The sequence below is a fragment of the Anas platyrhynchos genome, chromosome 1 (genome assembly GCF_047663525.1).
Source record: "Anas platyrhynchos isolate ZD024472 breed Pekin duck chromosome 1, IASCAAS_PekinDuck_T2T, whole genome shotgun sequence".
NCBI classification, from domain to species: Eukaryota; Metazoa; Chordata; class Aves; order Anseriformes; family Anatidae; genus Anas; species Anas platyrhynchos.
This window is the reverse complement of record NC_092587.1, coordinates 152218303-152242985: the sequence shown is the minus strand read 5'-3', so window position 1 is coordinate 152242985 and position 24683 is coordinate 152218303. Positions and strand designations below refer to the sequence as shown.

Sequence of the window (24683 nt, the reverse complement as noted above, 5' to 3'; positions counted from 1 at the left end):
GTTATCAAAGCATATCTATAATAGTTTTGTATAAATAGCCTGTGTGCCCGCTATAGGGGGCACACGGACTGTGTATGTTTCACTTGTTTGTTTTTGGGGGCAAACAGGCTGTGTGTTTCTACGCCTGCCCCTTCTGAGGGTTTCTGTGTGTGTTTCTCTTGGTTTTGGGCACATACAGACAGTGCGTCTTTCTATGCCTGCCCCTCCTATAGGGTTTCTCTGTTTCTCCTGTTTTGGGGCATTCAGACTGTGTGTGTTTCTGTGCCTGCCCCTCCTGTAGGGTTTCTGTGCGTGTTCCTTGTGCATTTTTGGTGGCTTGTCCCACACGAAGGCAGGCAGGGGCACTGGGGTGGGAAGGGGGCAGGGCTCCTGTGCACCCCGCATGCCCCCAGCACCGCTTCCCACTTTGGGTTGGGAAACGGGGTCACCCACTGCAAAAAATAAATTAAAATTTAAAATTGTAAATTTAAAATAAAAATAAAAATAAAAAATAAAATATAAATAAAGTATAAATACATATAACATATAAAATATAAATAAATAAAACCTAAATAAAATATAAATAAATAAATAATAAAATATTGAAATGAAAAATAACAATTTTAACAATTATATTAAAATAATAAAAACAGCAATTATTTTAAAATTAAATCAAAATAAAATAAAAAAAAATAAAATGAAAATCAAGGTAAATAAAATAAAATCAAGATAAAGTCGAGAAGCAAAATAAGAATTAAAAATAATAAAAATGAAACATAAATAAAAAATGAGAATAAAAATAAAATAAAAAATAAAAAATAAAAAATAAAAATAAAATAAAAATAAAGAAAATGAAAGAAAATAAGAGAAAAATAAAGAAAATAAAAGAAATGAAATGAAATAAAATAAAATAAAATAAAATAAAATAAAATAAAATAAAATAAAATAAAATAAAATAAAATAAAATAAAATAAAATAAAATAAAATAAAATAAAATAAAATAAAATAAAATAAAGGAACCCCCTGTGCCCCCCCCCGCCCAGGCAGGCGGCAGCCCCGCCCCGTGCCCGGCGTTGCCATGGTAACGGTGCTGTGGGCGGGGCCTCCCGCTGCCCGGAAGCGGCGGGGCGCTGTGCGGGTGACGTGTCGCGGGCGCGAGGAAGCCGGAAGCCGGCGGCCGCGGAGGGCGGGGGGCGACGCCGGAGGAGCCGCCGCCGCCGCCCGTTGGTGCCGCGGGACCCGCCCCGCGCCTCGCGCCCCCCCCCCGGCCCCTAACGGCCCCTAACGGCCGCCTCACCGCCCCCAACCGCCCCTAACGGCCGCCCCGCCATGGCCCTGCGGCCGCTGCTCGTCGCCGTGGCGCTGTCGGCCGCCGCGCTGCCGCCGCCGCCCCTGGCCGCCGCCTTCTACCTGCCGGGCCTGGCGCCCGTCAACTTCTGCGAGGCCGACAGGGAGACGGCGGAGTGCAAGGTGAGCGGGGAGGGGGGGGGGCTGCCTGGTGAGGGTGAGATAATGAGCGATCGGATCACTGCTATAGCATAACATTCCTATAAGCGGGTGACATTAAGCTTCCTGGAGTGGCCTTATTTTTTTCCATGCTTTAGCTGAGTTCTTAGGATTGTCAGGTCGGTGATAACATGAAATTCTCCCCTACTTGGGGATTTAGGTCCCCAGAGCAGACTTGCAAATGGTCCTGCTCCTGCGGGGGCTCTCCATGGGCCGCAGCCTCCTCCAGGCCGCATCCACCTGCTCCTGGCCAGCGGTGTTTCCCTTTGGAGCCGGCTGGAGCTGGCTCTGATCTGCCATGGAGCAGCTGCTGGGCTCTGCTCACAGAGGACGCAGCCTGTCTGCTATCAAAACCTTCCCATTTAAAACCAATACAACTTCTTATGGAAAATCGTAGCATTCAAGTAAATATTCTCTGTCAATTTCAGGTAGACAATCTAAGGCCATGGTTCTGTGAGCAGCAGAGGCAGTCTAATTCCTTGCTGCTGGAAGTGAAATTTCATCTCTGTCTTTCTCAGCGTAATGTGGTGTTTTCCTCTGCATTGCTCTGGTTGTGTTTCTTGTTAAATCCTTAAGTGAGCTTATTAACGTGGCAGGAGGCTATCCAACTTTTTACCAGGCTAGTTTTCTGCAGTGTTAGTGAGTTGCAGCAGCTTACAGAGGTACGATAAGAAACCGTGAGCAGCAAGTCGGCATGGCTTAGAGAAAAGAGGAGCAGTAACGTGTGTTTACTTAATGAGTCAACGTAACAGCTCTGAGCTTCCTACCTCTCCTGGAACTGCTTCCTGATCTGCGTGTGGACAGGTGCGGCACACCTGACTGAAGTCTCTGAGCTACGGAGACATGTGGTCAATTCCACATTATTTCTCCAAAATTTCTTGTTTGGGCTAGATGTGGGTGACTTTTCATAAGGAGGAAAAGCTCTCCTGTTGATTTAGGTGAGAAAAGAGATGTCTCGCAGTTGGAAGAGCAGTGTCTTGCTCCCTTTCAGGCTAACAAACTGTAGTCTGAATCCACAGCAGACTGAATTTCAGGTCCTTGCTCAGAATTTGTTGGAGTTATTGATAATCTTTTATGAGAAGGCAAATGTGGATATCCTTGCTTTCTCTTTGGAGAGAGCTTCTTTTTAAACTTCAGATAATGCATCAACTTGGATACATTGTTTAAATCCCCCTAGTTGAGTTTACTCATAAAGAAAATTGTGCACCGCTCTGCGTACTAGGAAGTACTGATCTCACCCATGCTTCTGTCCATGTCCTTTTATTACACTGAGGTTATGATGATGGCTAATACAGCTTCAGTGTACTATGTTAAACTAAAACACTGGCACCTGTGATCAACTTTCTGTCTTGTAATTTGAATTCTTACGTTAGCCTCACAGTGTTTTTGTCATATGGTTGCTTTTTGTTTTTTTTTTTTGATGCTTAGATAGTTTAACTTACAGTCTCAGCAGATATTATTCGTTATACAAGATTCTGTATCTCAAGGCGTACAGTTGCACAAATCTTACGTGTTCAGCTGGAGGCTTTTGTTTACCTTACTTTTACAAGTCGTGTATAAACACAGATATCTGTGTATGTATGGCAGAACTGTTGAAATATAACCACTGGTTATCTTGGTTCTTGCAGTCTGGCATCGAGCTGTTTGTGAACAGGCTTGACTCCGTAGAGTCTGTCCTTCCCTATGAATATACTGCGTAAGTATATTATGCTCTTTAGACCATTTTAGGTGTCAGTTCTTCCAGCAAGATAAATTTATTTCAAATTCAAGTGTTATTAGTGTATCGATATGGTAGTTTCCCAGTGAGGAATGTCCATTTGTTTTTCTTTTCTAGAATTTCCAACAAGAGGATAAATGTGATTTTTTTTTTTTTTTTTTTTTGCTTTTTCCCAGTTTTCTTTGCAGGTTCTCTAGAAATCGTGCATGGGTTCATAGGTCCTCATGTAGGTCGAAAATCACTGCTTAGAGTAACTTAACGTTACGTGCTTATTTACATACTTATTTACTCTTCTGCATTAGTTGTCACTTTATAGATCAAAGTATTGCTGCTGTCTATATGTTTGCCTATAGCCAAACGAATGAAGTGGTAACGAGGTGTGACCATACCATCAATTGTCTTAATGAGCTGTTAAGTGCTTTCTTTGTACACGGCATAGGAGTGAGTGCACAAAACATGTCAGTGCCTGGTACAACTATGTAAAGTCGTTGCTTCGAAAAATACTTGGATTGTTAGCATTGAAGAGATCAAGCACTGGTTATATCTGTGATTTAATGAACACAAACATGGTATATTTGTAATTAGACTGGAAAAAAAGTTGGAGGATGAGCTATCAAAAGGTTTGATGAATGAATGTGTAATGACCTGTTTATTTAATGGCACTTACTGTAAAGCAGCTGTCTACTTTTTTCTTTTTTTTTTTTTTTCCCTAAGAATCTGGCTTGTGTGCTTTTCTTTCACTACTATCATGAAACTCTCTGTGAAGACTTAATTCCTGGCTAAAATTCCTGTACAGATTGGAAACTTGTAACTCAAGGAAACTTTTGTGTGTTACACTGTTTATACAAACAGAGTTCTGAAATAACTGATAAAGAGATGTGATTTTTTTGTTGTCCTGCCCTGTAACAATCCCCCATGCCCCAAAGGGGCCTGTGGTTTTTACACTTTGTATATTCAATTAAGAAACTGCTGTCTGGAAGGAAAACTGTATAGTTCCTTGCGATGAGTGTGTTGATTTGGGGGCACTGTATGGTCTTTAACATTTGCATCTACAAATACTTTATTTCTGCATCTTTTTTTCTAACTCAGGTTTGATTTCTGTCAAGCAGAAGGAAAGAAGCGTCCCTCTGAAAACCTTGGTCAAGTGTTGTTTGGAGAGAGGATAGAACCGTCTCCTTACAGGGTTTGTTCTCTGACAAGGGGGTTTAGTAATGCTTATGTTCTAATGTAACCAGAGGAGATCAGAAACGTGAAGATCCCCTTCGTGAGGGCTCAAAGTTCCCAAAGAACTTCAAAATCTGAAATTCCACATAATGAAGTATGTCGGTTTAACTGAATTGTAGCTTTATGCTTCGCATCATGAAGCAAATTCATAATCAATGTGCTTTGGCCGGATGTGTTGTGGAGGTCTGCACGTTTTGCAGCTGTATAGCAGAGGACTCAGCAGGGGCGATAGTTTGTCTGAAACTCACTTTCTCCAGCACATGTTGCAGGAGGGAAAGGTCTCCATTGAATCTGCCTGGGACAGTGTGGCTGCTGCGAGGTCAAATGACTTGGCTGCAGAACTGTTGCAGGAAAAAAAAAGATATTATTTGATAACAAGTAACTCTTAGTGCAGGGATCTAACAATGTACTTCTGTAAAACCCTCCTCTGATCTTGTACATGCCAATATGAAACCCTCCTCTGGAATGCTAATGTATGTTGTCTTGATAATGTGGTTTTTATTTATATTAGTGTAGGCAATTATAAATGTATGTGGGAAAACTGGTTACATTCTGCAATTACACAACCGTTTTAATAATCCGTTTGCTGACACGTATTTAATTTTCTTAGTTCACATTCAACAAGAAGGAGACATGTAAACCTGTTTGTACAAAGACATATGATACCAGAAAGCCAGAAGATAAGCAGAAATTAGACTTTTTGAAAAAAAGTATGCTACTGAATTATCAACATCATTGGTAAGTTGATATCGATTCATAAATAGCTTAGTCTGTGTAGGTGATAATTAATTTAGTTTATTGCTTTGTATTTGCATATTAATGCAGATTCAGCAGTAGGTGTTTGCACTTAACCCGTTACCCTTCTGTTTTTGCCAAAGTTATTTTGTTTGTTTCCTTTATATCAGTTTCTTTTTTGCTTGAAGAGAGCAAGCACCAGGAAAGAGTGCTTATCTCATGGAAACAAATCTGTTCCCAAACGGACTGTGTGATTTTTGTGCTGCCTGTCTGCTTACTGTAAAATACTGCTATTTCTTTGTACCTGTAGATGCAGAAGTTAATCCTGCCTGAGTTTGAGAAAATTCTTGAGAGGCCTCCATTCTGTTGCTATGTTGCCCTTGTTCTCCTCGAGAGCTTTGCACTCTCCTTGAAGTGTTTTGTCCAGGAGATGGGATTAACAGTTCTGAGGAAGTTTTTTAGGCAAAGTGTGTCTTTCTTATAGGATATGCAACTGAAAGGTGGCCAGTTAAGATGATCTGATAAAATCGAGGAACACGCAAACACTTGGTCCTTTTCTGTTCTCTCAGTCCCTCTGTAACAAATGTTTTTATACAATCTGTGTTACCTTGGAACACACTGGGGCTCTGTTTCTGCTTGGATGTTGAGGCTATCTGTACTTGTATAGTAGTGTTCTGTGCTAAGAGCAGCATTTGGGTACCAGAGTAGAAGGAACAACTTAAGCATTAAATTGTCAGAGTTGTTAACTTTGTCATGTCTTTGGAAGTAACACATGAACGTACCTAATATTGCCCAGACATTAGATGAAAACATTCTGGCTATATTAGTAAAAATGCGGGTGAGATGTGAGACACATCATTAAATGTGTCTCTAATTGCACATTCAGTTTCTTCATGTTTAATACAGCCCCCACACTGGCTAGGCAGTGAGTGCTTTTCCCGCTGTTATTGGAAGCTGAGGTGGGCATGTTGAGGGATAGGTGATGGCTCACTGAATTAAATCTTTTTGGAAACTTCTTGAAAATTATCGAAGTTGGAAGTCGATAGACTAGGTGAGAGTGGTTTGCAGATAACAGCAGTGTGTTTACGTGAGTGAACCAGGGAGTAAATAAAAGCTCTGAAAGGTGCAGCTACTTCTGCATTGATTTGGAGTGTATGTGTCTAGTGCTGAAATCAGTGAAGCTTCAAAGATGTTTCATTTGGTTATATTCTTTTTAAATATTGCATGTGCTTATAATATTTGCATCACTTTGAATGTCACTGATGTATGTTGGTGTGGCCTAAGGCTTAACCTTTAAAGTTTGTGTATGTTGTAGTGTATAAACGAAAATTCATGTAAACAAAATATTTCCCAGGGCTGTGACCCTTTCACTCTTTGAAACTTTTTTTTTTTTTTTTTTACAAAACTGTAAAAGCTAATCACACACAAAATTATTTTAGAATGTTTTCTTCCCCTGCTGGTTACATTGGTTTACAAATATACGTAGTGGTACGGGCTAAAAAGTCTATGTAAACACGCTAGCTGATTTGATTCAAACAAGATGTAGTTCCATTTTTAGTGGGAAAACTTCCCTTTAAATTTAGAGTACTCCGTGTTCTTAGATTCTTGGTTCTTTTAATTGCAAAAAAATAAAAGGAAGAAGTGCTAGGTCTCTGCCCTAGAACTTCAGAACCAGTGGCATGAAGAATCCCTGTTTATGTCTGTTATGGTAATGATATTCCCCCCCTCAACCACAGCTCTGCAAAGTGGAAGTGGCTGGATTTTGTGATGAATGGTGGCACAGTCCAGGAGTGTGGTATAAGGTTATGATGTATGGGGATTGGCAAGGTAGCATAAGTGAGGATTTAGTAGAGGTTTTATTACTGGGCTTCCATGTGTCATAAAATTCCTGGGGAACACAGATGGTGCAAAGTACTTCTAAGGTTTTAAAGGCCACTTAATAAGATTAGTAATTGACATGCTGAATTGGACTCAACGGCTCGAGTGATATCTTGGCTGACAGTGTTCATCACCAGATGTTCTTGAGAGACGTGTAAGAACTGTTGTAGAGCATATTTGCTCCTCGTGTATAATCTCTTCACGTCATTTTGAATTTGAAGATTAACTGTGAAAAATGATTTGCTTCTTAAATTATCAATTTGTTCCAGCACTGCAGCTTGAAGGCAGCTTAGTATGTCTTTGCAGAAGATGCAAGGGAAAACCTTTATCCCAACCAAAGTTGTTTGCAATAGGTTAATGCTTTACCTGGTTTTTGATTTATGAAATGAAGGTGCTAGCAAAACCAAGAACCACCTCTGGCATACACTGTGGAAGAAAGAGTCCAAATAAGAACCAAATGTAATGAATCTGCAGATGAAATAGCTCCTCATCAGCATCTTTGTTGTGCCCCGTAGTAGTATGGTAAAATCAGATTTGGTTGTTGCTGTTCACAGCTCTGCGAGAGACTGGAATCTGAGAACCTTCAAATCGTGTTTTTGGAAGGACTTTTCTTAACTTTTTTCCATTTGGTCAATATGAATCAGTATTACTATTTATTTCTGAATGTTAGCTAATGGTAGAGATGATGCAGGCTTCTTTATGTTGAGTAGTTCCTTAAGGAGGTCTTTGTTGTTGCCTGAAGTAATAATTCTGTGGTTTACTAGGTATTAAGAAGTACCTATGAGGCTTTCTCAGGTATTTGTTAACATGGGTAGCCTCATGGTTGTAATGGTGAGATATTTAATTGTAAAGAATAGCAGCTTGATAGAGTTTACAAAAACTTGTAGTGTTAAGTTTCAGTGGGATGTCTTTTTTTGGGTTTAGCAATGCACAGAAAGCTGTTGTCCCATGCCTTCATGTGCATCATTTGCTCATAGGCCTGTAAAAACATATCTTGGAGCAATTAATGATGCTCTAAGGGCAGCTGTTGAATTTTAAGTCGCTGATTTTCTTTTTGGGTTTATCTTTCAGCTAGTTAAAACACTTCATAACAAACACATTTTTACTATTTTCTACAGAGATGTAAGCGTGATGAGTGTCTTTCTCTGTTTAGAAGAATTCTTTGCTTTTATATATTTGTACTATTCGTAGCATGTTGGATTCTATTTGTATCTTACTGTCTCACAATTTGTGTAATGGTCCAGTGCAACATCCTTGTCTCTAAATTGGAGAGACGTGGATTTGATGGACGAACTGTTCAGTGGATAAGGAGCACTGCATTCAGCTCTGGGGCCACCAACATAAGAAGGGCATGGACCTATTAGAACAAGCCCAGAGAAGGGACACAAGGACAATCAGAAGGCTGGAGCACCTCTCCTACGAAGAAAGGCAGAGAGAGCTAGGGTTGTTCAGTTTAGAGAAGAGAAGGCACGGAGGTGACCTTATTGTGGCCTCCCAGTACCTAAAGAGGGCTACAGGAAAGCCGGGGAGGGACTCTTCATCACGGAGTTGAAGTGATAGCACAAGGGGTAATGGCTTTAAACTTAAAAATAAATAAATAAATAAAGATTTTGATTAGACATTAGGAAGAAATTCTTTACAATAAAGGTGGTGAGGCACTGAACAGGCTGCCCAGAGAGGTTGTGGATGCCCCATCCCTGGAGGTGTTCAAGGCCAGGCTGGATGTGACCTTCCTTGAGCAACCTGTTCTAGTGGGAGGTGTCCCTGCCCACTGTAGGGGGGTTGGAGCTAGTTGATCTTTAAGGCTTCTTCCAACCCAAACTGTTCTATGAATTTCTGCAAGTCCTCATGGAGGTTTGGAGTCCTACAAGCTTTCTGTTGAAACTGTAAACCTACTGGGCTCAGGACTTATAGATAATGTGAATGTAAATCTTTGGAGATGATGATAAATGCAGCAGATAAACAGTGCACCACACAGTGGTGTGGTGGCTTACAATTCTTTGCTTGTGTAAACCATCTAGTTTAAATATTACATGCTCTCAGGGAACAGCAATTGAGGTCAGTGGTCAGAAATTCATATATAACAGAACCCCAAAACTTATACTTTAATGCAAAATAAAACTTTAAACCGTCTAAATAAAAATGTGTTTTGTAATTAAAGAGAGATGATAAAGATGGAGAATTAATGGTGCATGAGCACATTTTGTGTGTGTGTTCTGTCTTGAAGAAACTTGATGATTCCAGATTCTGTGGTTTAAAATCTGGAAGAAATGTTAATCTTATGGTTAGTCTTCCAATAATGAATATTGTAAAGTTAGGTGAATCTGGTTTTATTTGCATTATGCTGTGCATGTTAAAAGATTGTGAAATGTCACTGTATAATTTCCAGGATTGTGGACAACATGCCTGTGACCTGGTGCTATGATGTTGAAGATGGCCAGCGGTTCTGCAATCCTGGTTTTCCCATTGGCTGTTACATTACAGAGGATGGCCGTCCAAAAGATGCCTGTGTTATTAACGTATGTTCATGAGTTTGTTTTTTCAGTATCCTCTCTTTGCTAATTTAAAAACTTGCATTTCTTCTGTGTCCTATTTCTATGGTGAGTGGAAATTAATACTTCTTGAAGGAGCATTTTCCCCAAAACCACGTGGGCTAATAAAAGAAGGCAGAATGCAGGAATCGTGAGTGAATTAAGCCTCTCTTGGGAGAGACAGATCTTTTGGATTAACTGGTAGAGGTTCAGCTAAATGCTGAATGTAAGCATTATGGAAATAAGAATGCTTTAGGAAATCTAGGCTGTCTTCAGATTACCCCAGACCTCTTCCATGGAGAGGTAACTGAGAACCTGAAACGGGTTTTTGGTTTTATTTGCCACTTTGTGGAACTTACCAAAGATCTTACCAAATATGAGAGTTCCTGGCAGTTTCTATTTTTGTTTCCTTTCCTGCTTAATGAATTGTTTTCAAATACTCTCTATAAATATATTTCTCGAAACACAATTATGATCTAAAAAGTAATCTGTCAATATTTTTTCACCTTCTTTAAACATTTGTTTTTAGTAAAAAGGAAAATAGTCTCTGAAGGAGTGATTGAAGGACTGTAGAAGAACACTTCCTGTAAAACCAGCCTTATAGTTAGGGCCTTTTGTGGAAAGGGGTGGGGACAGAACCTTGGAGAAGTGCTAGCTGAGCTTCAGTAGATGTAAGGCTTTTGATTTAACAGCTTGTTTAACGGGCTAGTTTTCAAACTGATATGTCCCATAACCTGAAATGTCTATTCAGAGCTTTTTGGCTGCAGCTTGCGGTGCATCTTTGCATGTTTTTCAAACATGGAAACGGTTTTGTCACAGACAGCAATTATTTGCGTTGTTTGTCTTAGAAGGTTTGGGTTAATCTATGGAAAATGCACACTGTTTTAAAATAGCTGTTTGTTTATGAAACACTTCTGGTTATGAAAGTTGTTGCACAGCTCTCTATTCAGTTTGCTACTTCAGTTGAATAAAATGTAACATCCTCGGTTCCTCAGTCATCCAAAGTGAAGTTCTATTCTTAAAATGCAGTTCTTAGCATTAATTTTTCTGTCTGTTTTCCCAGAATTGTGTAGTCATCTTGTAAAAGAATTTCATAACAAGAAATCTGAATGCAATCTAAAACTTCTTTTTGTAAGTTTCTGCTTAAAGCTTTCATATTTCTTATTGATGTTTTTAATCATTCCAGTCAGAATTTCATGAAAAAGATACCTTTTATATCTTCAATCATGTTGACATAAAAATATATTACCACGTTGTGGAAAATGAAGCTCTGGGAGCAAGACTTGTTGCTGCTAAACTTGAACCAAAAAGGTTAGTATACAGAACTAATTTGTCCTCAAACAGTGGTCTGTCCCAAGATACTTGCTTTGTTTTGGAGTTGTGTTGCTAGTCAGAAATGCTTTCAGGTATGTGATGTGTGGGTTAGCTTTCCTGTTGATTGATGAAGTCTAATGTCATCTTGTTCTGAGTTCCGTAGGTCTTTGTGCACAATTTCCTATTCGGATGGAAAAAGATAAAATGAAAGCTGGAAATAGTGTGCGTTAAGTAAAGCAGCCCTCCCTTCCCTGCTGGAGAACGTTCTGTCTTGTGACAGAATAAGCCTTCAGTGCCTGAGGCAGGAGTAATTAGAGTGCAACATTTGATGTCCTCAGCAGTTGGGATTTGAATGCGATGTTTTCTCAAGTATACTAGTCAGTTGTTCTCGTGTCTATGTGGCCTTTCCACAACTGATGTCTGTTTTTATTATTTCTTACCATCTTGTCATCTTGATATAACCGAGCTTGTTGCATTGTTGGTCCAGCTTCGTGACCAAAGTACTTTTTTTTTTTCTGATACCTAGCTATTTGGCAGAAGTCAGCAATTCTGTTGTAACTTCTTGTGTTTTGGAGGTTCTTGGCAGTATTCACACTTCCTTAACTGATGGTATTCTGTTTTAGAGAGTGTATTATTCTATAGTTGCTTTTTCAGAAGAGGCAATGTTTGTTTTAAAAAGTTCAGATGTCAGAACATTCTCTGCTTGTGACACAGTCCTTATGAACTGACAGTTACGAGGCATTAATATACAATATATATCATTGTTCTTATGCTAAGTAAGAGAAAAGTTGTGTATGAAACCGATACTTGTGTAAGATGAATGAATGCTGTCTTTAATAGTGTTGTTAGTGAAGCAGCGCTCTTCCTGTGTTTTTTCTTCCCACAGTTACAAGCATACTCATCCAGACAACCCTGACTGTTCAGGAGTTCCTATGGATATAAGTAATAAGGCACATGGAGAAGTCCAAATTGCTTACACGTACTCGGTTTCTTTTCAAGTGAGTGATAAATTTTTTTGTGGTAGTTACCTATTAAGATAAACTTGTATTAATAATAAGAGTTTTAAAGCTGGACAGCTAAAATTATTTCAGAATAGTAAACTTGTATTTTAGAATCTGTTTGAACTAGAATATTGGTAATGTCTTGACACCTAAGCATATGTCTTAAAATTTTCAATACTTCCTCACAAACCCCATAAAAGATACATGTGGTTTTGAAAAGAATCACTCTTTCCATGTCTGTCTATGTTGTCTGGAAAAAAAATGTACTGGAAAGTGCTTTTACTCTTGTATGTTATAAAATATTGAAATAACATCCTGTCAGAAAAACAGCTGGCCATCTTTATTCGTTGACACTGCTGTTTATGGTTTATTTAATAGTAATTTTCAGGTTGATTGGCACTATTTTTTTCATCTTTACTCTGGGGAAAAAAATAAAATAAAGAATACTTTGAAGTATTCTGATCACTGCAACATTTTTTTTTAATTGATCATGACATTTAAGGTTGTTTTGTATGATAATCAACTTTAAATTTTAGTTGGATGCTGGTTGGGTCTAAAACTGATGTGCTTTTTCTTTAAGGAAGAAAAAAATATAAGGTGGGCATCAAGATGGGATTATATTTTGGAATCCATGCCTCACACTCACATCCAGTGGTTTAGGTGAGAAGAAAGTCTGTCTTCAATTGTACTGTAATGAACTGTTTTTACTTTGCAATTTGAATAATGACTTACTGTTATTTTTCAACCAATGCAGCATTATGAATTCCTTGGTGATTGTCCTTTTTCTGTCTGGAATGGTAGCTATGATTATGCTGAGGACACTGCATAAAGACATTGCAAGATACAACCAGATGGATTCCACCGTAAGTCCGATATGTGCATCCTAAAATGCATTTGGAATATGTGTTGTTTTCAGCTAAAAGTATTTTTATAACTATCTTTTGTAGTGTTTTTTAGCAATCTAGCATCTTAAAATAGGTGTGTTTCCTTAACAGGAGGATGCTCAGGAAGAATTTGGCTGGAAGCTGGTTCATGGTGATATTTTCAGGCCCCCAAGAAAAGGAATGCTGTTATCTGTTTTTCTTGGCTCTGGCACACAGATCTTAATAATGACTTTTGTTACACTGTGTAAGTAATAAAGTTGGGGGGAATTAGCTTAGTAGAGAGCTTTTCACTGCTGGTTACATGTTACTATTAAAATAACAGTATGGTTTTGTCTAGAAATCTTAAAAGTCAAAGATTAAAAATTGCCGAGCTGATAGTGGTTATACAACTTTTTATCTTAAAGTCCATGTATGCTGAGTGTTATACTGGCTTTAAGTCAAATGTGTAATTAATTTCTGAAATTGTGCATCTCTGCTTTGTAGTTTTTGCTTGCCTGGGATTTTTGTCACCTGCTAACCGGGGAGCTCTTATGACCTGTGCTGTAGTTTTGTGGGTGCTGCTTGGAACTCCAGCAGGTTATGTTGCTGCCAGATTCTACAAATGTAAGTAGAAGTTATTTAAAATGACAGAGCTGAAGTTCATTAAAGTAAATTATCATTTAAAAGTAAATTATTATTATTCATTTAAAGTAAATTATTAGAACTGATTTTATTGTTTGTTTTATGCTATGGTTTGTAATTTTCCTCAGGGAAGATGGAGAAATGTACTTTTAACAGGAAATACATACAGAATATTGACATAGTTAAAACAATCTTGATGTGATGCCTAGAGACATTGAATTGCTCGTGCTGCTATGTATTTATGGAATTGGGAACAAATTCAATTTTACTAATACTAATTACTGCTGATCGTTTAGTTTTCCTTTGAATGGGGACCCTTAACTTGCTTTTGGCTTTAGCTGTTGATGTTGTTTGGTAACTTTTTTTTCCCAAATGGTGAACCTCTGTTCTTGCACGCCTTAGATTTTGTGCCACCTCTGTTTAGTTAGTGCCATTTGTGGGAGAAGGGTGCTTATCGGTCTGGAGGTGGGGACGAATTATTAGGGATTCTGTAGCTGTGGCAACCCAGTGGTGTAGGGCACCTGACAGTAGGTGGTTGATACTGTTTTCCTCAATTCATTTCAGCTAGCTATCATTTCAAGGCCTGCCCACTAACCTTAAATAGATTGTTCCTGTACCCGCTGGTTTATTTTAGGGTTTACATGCCATTCTGTATCTTGTCTTAATTACCTTACTCAAAGTACAAGACTGTTCATGACTGAGCAAGCTGGAACTTCTGGACTATTTTAGTACTGAACATATAGTGCTAGAGAGAATTTATATCTGAATTTGAATCTGGCAGCAGGCATTGGAGCTCTCTACTTTCTTCTGGTGCTTCTACAATTCTCATGTGTGAACAACCACTGAGGAAAGGGTTTTCATTTTTGTAGGGAACTTTTTCAACAATGGTAGGGATGTAGTAATGAACTTCTCTTCAAGCCAATTAGACTTAACTGGGAGGAGACTTTAAGACCAAAAACATCAATGAAAGTAGTGGTATTCTTTATATCATGCTGGGTATTTTGTGTTTTGAAGGATATTTTGAAGTTTGTTAATGGTGAACTGAGTCCTGTTCCTTTTAGAGGATGTTGTTAACAATAGCTCTATCTCCTATTATATTTAGTGTGAGGTTAGGTGAAGCTTGACTATTTAGTTTAGCTACTAAGACATTAAGTAACTACTCCAGACATGCTCTTGTTGCAACAGATGGTGGCCTGTACAGAGGGCCGTACTCTATGGCCCTGTATAGAGCATATCAACACAAATGTTTTTCCTTACAGTATGTAAATAAAGTGCTGAAAGACATGTAAAGCAAAAATGCAGCTGAAATAGATATCTGGTTTTAAACTTTTTTTCAACGTTGCATTTAAAAAGTGGAGCCTGAGCTGAAAATAACTGGTTAATATTAATTACCAGTGCCGTGTTCTACCAAGATTTTAGGAAGGAATAGAAACTTAATTAAAATCATTCTAGCTATAATCATTTCTGATTCCTGAAATAAAAAAAAATGTGTCATTGTGGCACTGCTCAGATGAAATTGTCAGCTTCACTGAATTCCAGTGGGATGTTTTCATGTTAAAGTACTCTGACTAGAATTTTTATCAGTGTACTACAAGCTCATAAGGATTTTTAATAAAGCTGTCCTTGGTCTTCTGGTATCACCATTGCTTAATGCTGTTAAGACTTAAGAGAACATCACTGCTTCCTGTAAGCATTAGTCCTAACTTTCTTTTAAGATTCTTAGATGAGAATTATTTCAAGAAAAAAAAAAAAAGCTTGCTTTTCACTTTTTTTCTAATAAAACCTGCAGTCAAATGCTAGAAAACTTAAGCCTGAAATGATTAAGAACATTTTTTTTTAAAGACTTAAACGTACTGCAAATCTGTTTCTTCCTTTTATGATAAAGTGCTCAGAGGCCCAGTTTATTTATTTGGATACTTCTCCTGTCATTGGTCTAAGTGTTTTCTTTGCTTTGAAGCTCTGTGATTAAGAAGTAAGATGAGGGAATTTAGTTTTATTATTAGTAAAGATTTAGTTTAGTATTTGAAATTTGAGCATGATAGCACATTATTTGAGAACTTGTAAGTTAAATAACATCTAAATGGACTGGAAAATTAATAGTTGTGAGCTTAATGCATGTTTTGATGACTGTCAAATGTTTTAATACAGCATTTGGAGGTGAGAAATGGAAAACAAATGTCCTGCTGACATCATTCCTTTGTCCTGGGTAAGTTGAGAATATAACCACGATTAAAAGAATTAAATTGCTTCTGTGACATGCATAACTAATTTTCAAGCTTCAGCTGTAGAAGCAAATCTTATTATGTTGTCCTTTTGTTCCAGAAGGTTTTAACAATATCAAGGCACATTTGACAAAGATGACTGTATTAATGGCATATCATACTTAATTTTTTTTAACGTCAGCTTTTTATTTACTCTCACCATGTGAAAAGGTTGATTTTAAAAAAGAGCAATGTAATACTACTAAGTTTTAGACAGGCATTGTTATCTTTTACTCTTTAGGCTATCTTCCTGACCACACTGTAGTTGGTCTTACACGGTGTCATATACAGTATAACCACTGTGTTAAATTTTTCTACTTAAGCACAGCAAGCAGTCTTACCCTGAAGTGTAGTTAAGACAAGCATATATTTGAAACTGCTTAGTTGGAACGTCAGCTCCTGCTGGAGTTCAGTCCCTCTAGATCATGAAAGAATTGCTAGCTTGACCTCTTCATTTTGTTTCTTTTTGTCTCCTAGTTTTAAGAGATTTACACTAAAATCGTAATGCGGTGCTATTGTTTTGCTAATGTCTGCAAATATTAAGGAGTATTTCTGTGCCTTAAGTGTGTTCTGTATTTTTCAGAATTGTATTTGCAGATTTCTTTATCATGAACCTCATTCTCTGGGGAGAAGGCTCTTCAGCAGCTATTCCGTTTGGTACTCTGGTTGCTATTCTGGCGCTCTGGTTTTGCATATCTGTACCATTGACATTTATTGGTGCCTATTTTGGCTTTAAGAAAAATGTAAGTGTTTTTCTTGATATACATATAGCCTATACAGTGACTTTTTTTTTTTAATATAACTAAGGTAGAACCTAAGCTAGTTGGTATTGTTAGCTCCAGTTCTGGTCCATTGCTTTAGAACTGTGTTACGTACTTAATCTGATTCCAAGACTTTGATATTCAGCTGGTGAGTGTTTCTCTGCAGTGATTAGTGATTACAGTGATCATTGTAACTGATCGTGAACAACTGCTCCAGATAAAACAATCTGTGCATTCTTGATTTTAATTAGTATTTCTTTCATTACCAGAAAATTTTGTTGACCCAGCCAAGCATAAAGAAAAGCAACTTGTGTGGGTTTGGTTTTTTCCCCTGTGTTTTTTTTATTCCTGTCGCCAGTCAACGCTGAGACTTCAGAAGGATATTTTCTGATCAAGTTGCTAGACTTGTGAAATTCTGTTCATCTAAGTGTTCTGTAAATGATTATCGCTTCTTGGCAGACACTAACTGAATTAATTTGGATTTCCTCCTAAACTGAATAATTCTCTTACTTAGATGAGGGTACTTTAAACGTTGAAATGGGTGGTTCCCTTTTTGCTTAAAAAGTGGCTTGCTGTGCCACACAAACGTATAGATCTTAAAGTTCAGCCATGTCTGTGGGGTTTTTTCCTATGCAGGAAGCCAGAATTCTATCTCTCTGTAGTTCTCAGAGAACTACAGTCGTTCTTCAGAGAATGTTTAAATATGCTAGGAGGCTTTTTAAGTCAGTTATAGTTAGCCCATTTTTCTTAACCACAATCAGTGTTGTTTTTCCCCTGATAACCAGGTTAAAATTCCAGAGAAAAACAAACAACTGCATTGTACAGAGACAGTTCCTTGAACAAAGGAGGATTTGATGAGCTGTAAGGCAATGTGAAATGGGTCACAAGTCTGTTAAAATAAAAACAAGAAAGCAAGTACTGAGCTAAAATTATTGATGCTTTTGATGGTACTCTTTAAGAAACGGGAAAGATGGCAAAATATGCATCTGTCTGCCTTCAGGTTTTTTTCTTCCTGCCATGTTGACTTATGCGAGTAGCTTAAATTAAGACTTAATTATCAGATTGAATTCTCTCACCTTGTAAGTTTACCCTAATGTGATTCTTGGAGCAAATCCTGAATAGCATCATACAGAGATTTTCAAAAGGAGAAACCAGGAGTCGGCACTGCCACTGCTCCCAAGTTGAAAAGTGAGAAATGATCTCCAGCTAAGTCACAGGTCACAGAAAATCATAAAAAGGGAAGTCCAAAACATCTGTTGCAGTGTTCTCTGTAAGAAGCCTTTTAGCTGTTTTGCCTTGCAAATGTTGTTTGCTAGACTGGTAGAAAATGCAAACGTAGTGGTAGATGGGGCTGTGCATACTCAAAATAAAAAAACTTCCGCCAGCACTCATTTCAGAAGAAAGCAAAAAGGTGGTGCTGTGGTTTGACTTGTTACTTATTCAGCAATCTCGTATTTTCATTTGAAGGCTATTGAACACCCCGTTCGCACAAATCAAATTCCTCGTCAGATTCCTGAGCAGTCATTCTATACAAAACCATTACCTGGAATTATCATGGGAGGAATTCTGCCTTTTGGGTGTATCTTTATACAGCTGTTCTTCATTCTGAACAGTATTTGGTAAGTTAACTACACCCTATGTGAACCTTCTCAGTCATCAAAGGTTGTAATTTCTCTGTGAAAGCTTCTTTTCTTTAAGAGGTGTTGACTGATTTTTGAGGCATACAGACTTACCAGAATACTGTTTCAATAAAAATTAAATGTTAACTTATTTTTAGCACGTTGTGGTTTAGAAGATGTTCAGTGCCTGTGTTTGTTGAGGGGTGTAGAGAAGGGGCTGTGATATTCTTAGCAGCTTACAGCTGACCTACAGTATTCAGACAGCTAGGTTTGTTTCTCATGTTTTTCCCCTGGCTTGATGTGAAAGAGGCTTGAAGCTGATGTATGGCATATAACTAGAAAGGAGTAAGCATATTAAAATTGACTTGAGGGTGTGGGGTGCTTTTTTATTGTTGTTGTGTAGAAAACATTACTACTCCTGGGTGAAAAAAAAGATGTCACAAAACTCGAAAGACATCAGTGAGTAAATCTATTAAATGTTAAAAATAAAGCACCAAGAACTAGTCCAGGGTAAGTGAATTTTGCAGTGAGCTTATAGCTGTGAGGAGTTTATCTTCCTTCTGGCACAATTTAGTTATTGTGTATCTTTAAACTGTTTCTGAACCTTGAACAGGTGCCTGTACCCGGCACACACAGCTAAAGCATTTGACATTTCTTGTTACTTTGCAGCTCTGCCCCTTTGATTGAAATGTGAGGTGAAATCCAAGTTCCGCTGAAGTCAGCGGAAACGGTCAAGTTGGCTTCATTGGAATTGTAATTTCACTCATTACACCCAGTGAGTTCTTTCCCTAAAATCCCAAACACCAGGAGGATGCTTTGGGCTGGCTTTCTCACTGTTTTCAGGCTGAGCTGATGGCTCTTGTTCTTCAGCTAGAAAGCAAGTCAGTTGTGTAGGGCCACACAACTAAATACCTTGATAAGAAAGGGAAAATGTGAGATGAAGGTGATATTACTGCATAGGAAGAAATAATATTAGCACGGAGTTGATCACAAACTTTTATTGTTTTTGAAAACTCTTTTATAGGTCTCACCAGATGTATTACATGTTTGGCTTCCTGTTTCTGGTATTCATTATTTTGGTTATTACATGTTCTGAGGCCACAATATTGCTCTGTTACTTCCATCTATGTGCAGAGGTAAGAAGTATTTGTCAGTATTCATACTTAATACTGCCTTAAAGATGCTGCAAAAAATTGAAGGTTTTTGTAATCTGGAAATAAGTATTACAGAATTCAGCACAAATACAGTTACTAAATGTCCTTAAACCACAACTTCAGAAAGTGAAGCAAGCTACTTTGGGGAAAGCTTGAAAATAAATAAATAGAACCCTGCACTGAGTACCATTAAGTCAGATATATCATCAGAGTCTAACTTCCTGTACTCTGAAGATCCATCCATCCATCCATTAACTTTCCTCAATCAAAGTTTTTGCATGTGCTTGTAGTTAAAGCAGTGTTGATTGTAAATGTAGTATTTTCTGTAGATTAAAAACTGCTCGCTTTTGGATAAAGTGATAATGGAATCAAGTTCACTTGTAGCTTTGCATTCAGTAACAGGGTCAGTGTACTAGAGGCATATGAAATATTACTCACTTTTTTTTTCTCCCCACCACTTCTAGGACTATCACTGGCAGTGGCGTTCATTTCTCACGAGTGGTTTCACTGCAGTTTACTTCCTAATATATGCAATACATTATTTTTTCTCAAAACTGCAAATCACAGGAACAGCTAGCACCATTTTGTATTTTGGTTATACCATGATTATGGTTTTGATCTTCTTCCTCTTCACAGGTAAGTATATTGAACCTCGACTTTAAATGTTGAGTCTGCCTTTAGCGTTGTGTAGGAGAAGCCTTAGCGAAACTTATCTTGATACAGAATCAAATTTATATATAGTCTTTGATTTTTGTCGAGCTAGTTTTGTTTCATTCTCCAACTCTGTCATCACAAATTCTAATGAAAGATGAAATAAGATTGAGGCAAAGCTGGACTGCTAAGTTGAGGTGTGGCCTACATTTAGATTTTGAACTATGAAAGCTTTAAAGTTGATAGACATTTCTCCAGTTTTCATTTCTATGTTAGTTGTGTGATTAAACTTCGACTTTTTAAAGTCTTTGGAGAAGCACTTCAAATACATCAGGCTTGAAGCTGCAGTGGCACTTAAGTGAGAAATGCAGCTTTTGTGGAGTAGGAGGAAGAAAGAAAGAAAGAGGAATAAAGATTGTTTTTTTTTTTTTCTATTTGCTCTCTTCTGCAACTTTTTACCTTTTTTCCCCTGTTGCATTTAAGAAATGGCAGTGGAAGGAGATCTCAACCATTTTTTTGATACAGTTTTATTAGAACACTGTCTTTACTGTACATTTCTGGAAAAGCACCTTTCGGAAGTGTTGTGCTTCAATTTCCTCTTCAGTATGCCAGCTGGGGTGACAAAATCTTCCCTTTGTCATCTTCAGTCCTAAAAGGGAATCTTTAGTCTTGCATCCTCCAACCCCAAGCGAGGGGTTGGAGGATGCAAGAAGTCTCCTTCTGAGGTCATGCAAAAATGTAGCACCTGCCAATTCCTGAAAGTACTTCAAAATACTAAATGCTGTTCCAGCATACCCTACAGAACAATATTTTTGAGATTTTTGAACTGAGCTATGCTTTAAGTGATTTCAAGCTCCACATTTATGAAGAAATCTAATGATTCCAAAGGCTTTGATATGGATTTATATATATAGCTATAAAGGCTGTGTTTTGATGCCTCTTGGAACACAATTGGCTTTCCTTCAGAGCTTTTAATGCAGATCTCATTCTAATTGTAAGTAGACTGTTCAGTTCCACATAGCACAGAGGAGAAGGAAAAAGAAGTCTAGTAGGAAAAGAGAACTGGCACTTGTGAATAATGCTAATTTTATGAGTAACCAAATAGGAATCTTAGAGACCTTGCTACTTCAACTTAGGAAATACTGAAGCAGTTTCTAGTCAACTGAACGTAGATGATGAAAAGGAATATATTAAGTGTTTCTTGGGTAATTGCTTGTTAAAAAGTAGGGAATGCAATATTATAAAACCCAGAACCTTTTTGAACAGCTGTGTTCCAAATGTGGTTTTACATCCATGCGTCTTCTTAAAAAGCTAGACTAACATATTTTGGCCTTGCTTGCATAAGTTTTGCAAATTGCACATCATCTCTAGTTTTGTTTTGTGTGTTGATTAGCAAGCTATTTTGATCACAGAGATCAGAGATTCTGCCTTCCTTTCTCACTCTGATTTCTTGCTCTGACTTTCTCTTAACCTTTATTTCTGACCTGGGTTTTCTAAAAGTCTTATCGGTGTTTAAAATTTAAGACAGTATGGTCGTTCAATTAGGAACAAATGTGTACTGCTGTATGCTGATGCTCCTGGCCCGCATCAGAAATGGAGTGGCCACCAGGACTAGAGAAATGGTTGCCCCTTGTATGCAGTACTGGTGAGGCTGCACCTCAACTATTGTGGAAGTGGCAGCCCAGGGATTTGGTAGAGTCCCCATCCCTGGACGTATTTAAGAGGTGTGTGGATGTGACATCAAGGGATGTGGCTCAGCGCTGGGACTCAGCAGCTCAGGTTGATGGCTGAACCTGACGATCTGGAAGGTTTTTCTGACCTAAATGATTTTATGATTCTATGTAGATGATTTTAAATGTGATGCAAACACAAAGGAGCATGAAAAAATAAGCAGGCTTTATATAAGAGTAAGATCAGTTAATTCCATTTCGCTAGCTTTTCTAGCAGATACTTGGTATATCTACCATAATAGTGAACAGCTCGGGCTGAAACCAGAATTGCATTTACCCTGAGTGCTTTGTTCAGTCTGTTCTACCTTGGATGCATGCAGTAATTGTGGAGTGCGTGCATACAAAATAGGGGAATTTCCTGTGCTGAGGCTTGGTTTAGGTTTAGTTGCTTTCCTGCACCTGTAATTTTTTCTACATGTGTAATTTCCATGTTTCACTGCACTTGTTCTGTCAAGCCAGTCATGTCGCATGACATCTTCTAGAGGCTTTAAGATGTGTCCAGTGTGCTCCCTTTTCCTTTGCTCACACATTCACTTTCAATTGACTCTCAACAATGGGCTGCGCAGTGCCTGCTGGTCAATTTGGGGAATCCTTTTCAGGATAGGCTCACAAGGATGCAAAGAAGAGGCGGTTTGCTCTCTGACCTCTTCAGATGATTCCTGTAGTAGCAATATGTATGTAATTGGGACAGTGGAGATGCAGGTCATGATTTCTAACTCCAGCTAAACTTCTATATTGTGTATGTTTAAGCTCTTAGAAATGTTCATTTTTGTATTGAAACTGGGGGAGAATATGCGAAGTTAACCATAGGGTTAGAATTTTGAAGCGTTGTATGCTTAATGATTTTTTTTTATCAACCTCCCATGAGATTAAGAGCAGATTACCCCATAATTTGAGGGAACGGCCCTATTTCTTAACATTTAAAATATTTTTGTCCATTTAGCGTGGCATGTTAATTGCGTTTAAAGGTGGATATTTTCAGTTCTCTGAGATTCATTGATATGCCTTGAGATAAGGTTTTATAGCAAACGTTAGAGGCAGGTTAAAGGGGTAGGCAGTTCTCCAGATTCTTAAACGAAAGGCCATACTAGCAATTTAGCAAAAACTGCTCCTAAAGGCAACTGACTTCCTGTGTCAGGATGATAAAGAAGCTAAAAAGAGAAAATCATAATTGTTGTATCAAATCTATTCTGCTGCTGCTTACTCATCTGTTAAAAATCGTCAGTATCAGGAAGGGTTTTGATGGTGCCCTGCTGCTATGTCAGTGTAACACATGCTTCAGGCACTTGCTTCCATCCTGCATTCCAGGTCATTGATCAGACTCAGCAGGCAAAATACCGGGAGCTACATGACAAATCTTTGATTCACAGCTGGGACCACAACTACGTATCATAGTAAATGAGTCAGTTAAACATCAGTAGTTTAGCGAGCGTGAAAGGAAAAAAAATCACCGTGATATCATTTGTGGTTCCTTACAAGCCTGTTTGCTGAATAAGTTAGTACACAACTTGGGTTGTGCCTCTTAGCAAATCTTAAATAGAGGTGATTTTTTGGAAGATGGCTTTATCTGATTTTTGCCTGACTACCTCTTGTAATCTCCAATGCTTTCTTCATGCCCTAGTTTTTGTGGGAAGTGAAGGTTGCTGTAACAGCTGTTCTGAGCTGCTTTTAAGTCCAGTATCATTCTGACTGAGGCTGCATTTTGAAGCAATACAGTTAGATGAACGAAGCCCAACTGCATTACTTATTTTGCATTCAGAAAAGTATTTTTGTTAAAAGCTTCTGTCGGTTGGAGCTTCAAAGGGAGTTTTCCTTCAGCTAAAATTATCAGGGAAATTCGTCAGTAAATTTCAGTTCAGGTTCGCTTATACATTAGGCAGTGAAAATGTATTTCACAAAGTGTTTAAGGTATGTAACATGTTTCCAATAGAAAGTACAACTTGCCTAGGAACTGCTCCATGTTCTGAAATTTTTATTAACTTAATTTATGCAGAAATAAATGTAGTGCTCTAATTCTCCAAGACCTTAAAATACACCTAAGATATGTGAACTTCTTTTGATGCTGTCAGTCTAGTTGGTTTATTAAACATAACAACGCTATTCCAACCAGCTAAGCAGATCAGGTAAAGTGTTTGTGAATAGTCACTGAAGAAGGGTGAAATGGAGCAATATGCAGAGGGTAGGACTAGGGAGTAACAAGAGCAACAACAAACAAATAGGTAGGAGGAGAAATGACACAACACAAAATCAACCTAAAATGAGTCTCTCAGATTATACATTTCTGATTGTGAAAATTAAATACTTCTGTTATAGTAGTCGATGCCTATGAAGACCAGGTTCTGTCTATCAAGTCCTGATTCATAAACTGTAGATAAAAAATCATCTGTTGTGTAAGGTTTCCTAAAATGTATCCTTGTTTTTTGTTTTTGTTTTCTAGGGACAATTGGATTCTTTGCCTGCTTTTGGTTTGTAACCAAAATCTACAGTGTGGTGAAAGTTGACTGAAGAAACCAATGTAAAGAATTAACACAGAAGAGGTTTAATCTTCATTAACGTAACTTAAAGACCTGGTCTAGTCGATGAACTTGAGCTTTATCAGAAGTATTGGCTTCCTATTCTTTTGAGAATGATACTGAATATGCAGCTACCCCCAAACACTTTTTTCCACTAACACGTTTGTATTGTGACTTAACAACCTGTTTTCATTCAGATCTTAATGAAGATCAGAGTTACAATATTTATGCATTTGTAAATACAACTATACTTCAAAAGAAATGTTAAATTCTAATGGCAGAGTAGAAGTGGCTGTATTACACAACTTAATGATACTTCTGATCAAAGTACAACTGTAAATAGGATTTTCTAGCTTGGTAGGTGGGATGAATTATTTTTCTTTGAGGGAAATGAGAACTTTTTATTATGCTAACTTTGAAGGATGACTCTTAAGAAGTGTTGCTTTTAGTTTGGATGTGATTTTTATTTTTTACTGGTATTATGTCCATAAATATCCTGATTTCTGTGACTTCATTAGTTTCAGTGTTCTTGGCCTTTTAAACTATGTGCCTCTGAGTCCTTGAATTTATAAATTCATAATCTAATAAATATTGTAAAAATGTC

The 24683-nt window shown here is 37.9% G+C and overlaps 1 protein-coding gene across 1 annotated transcript; it reads left to right on the top strand.

Annotated features, from left to right (window-relative positions):
• Positions 1 to 1226: 1226 nt before the first annotated feature.
• On the top strand, positions 1227 to 24683 carry TM9SF2 (transmembrane 9 superfamily member 2). The gene is made up of 17 exons (XM_027443618.3): positions 1227 to 1449; positions 3114 to 3181; positions 4292 to 4385; positions 5037 to 5164; positions 9429 to 9558; positions 10757 to 10881; positions 11771 to 11882; positions 12466 to 12545; positions 12640 to 12748; positions 12881 to 13013; positions 13253 to 13372; positions 15539 to 15596; positions 16235 to 16394; positions 17880 to 18031; positions 19056 to 19167; positions 19650 to 19821; positions 24004 to 24683. Exons 1-17 carry the CDS (start codon positions 1309 to 1311, stop codon positions 24069 to 24071), a joined length of 1962 nt encoding a protein of 653 aa, XP_027299419.1. The 5' UTR covers positions 1227 to 1308; the 3' UTR covers positions 24072 to 24683.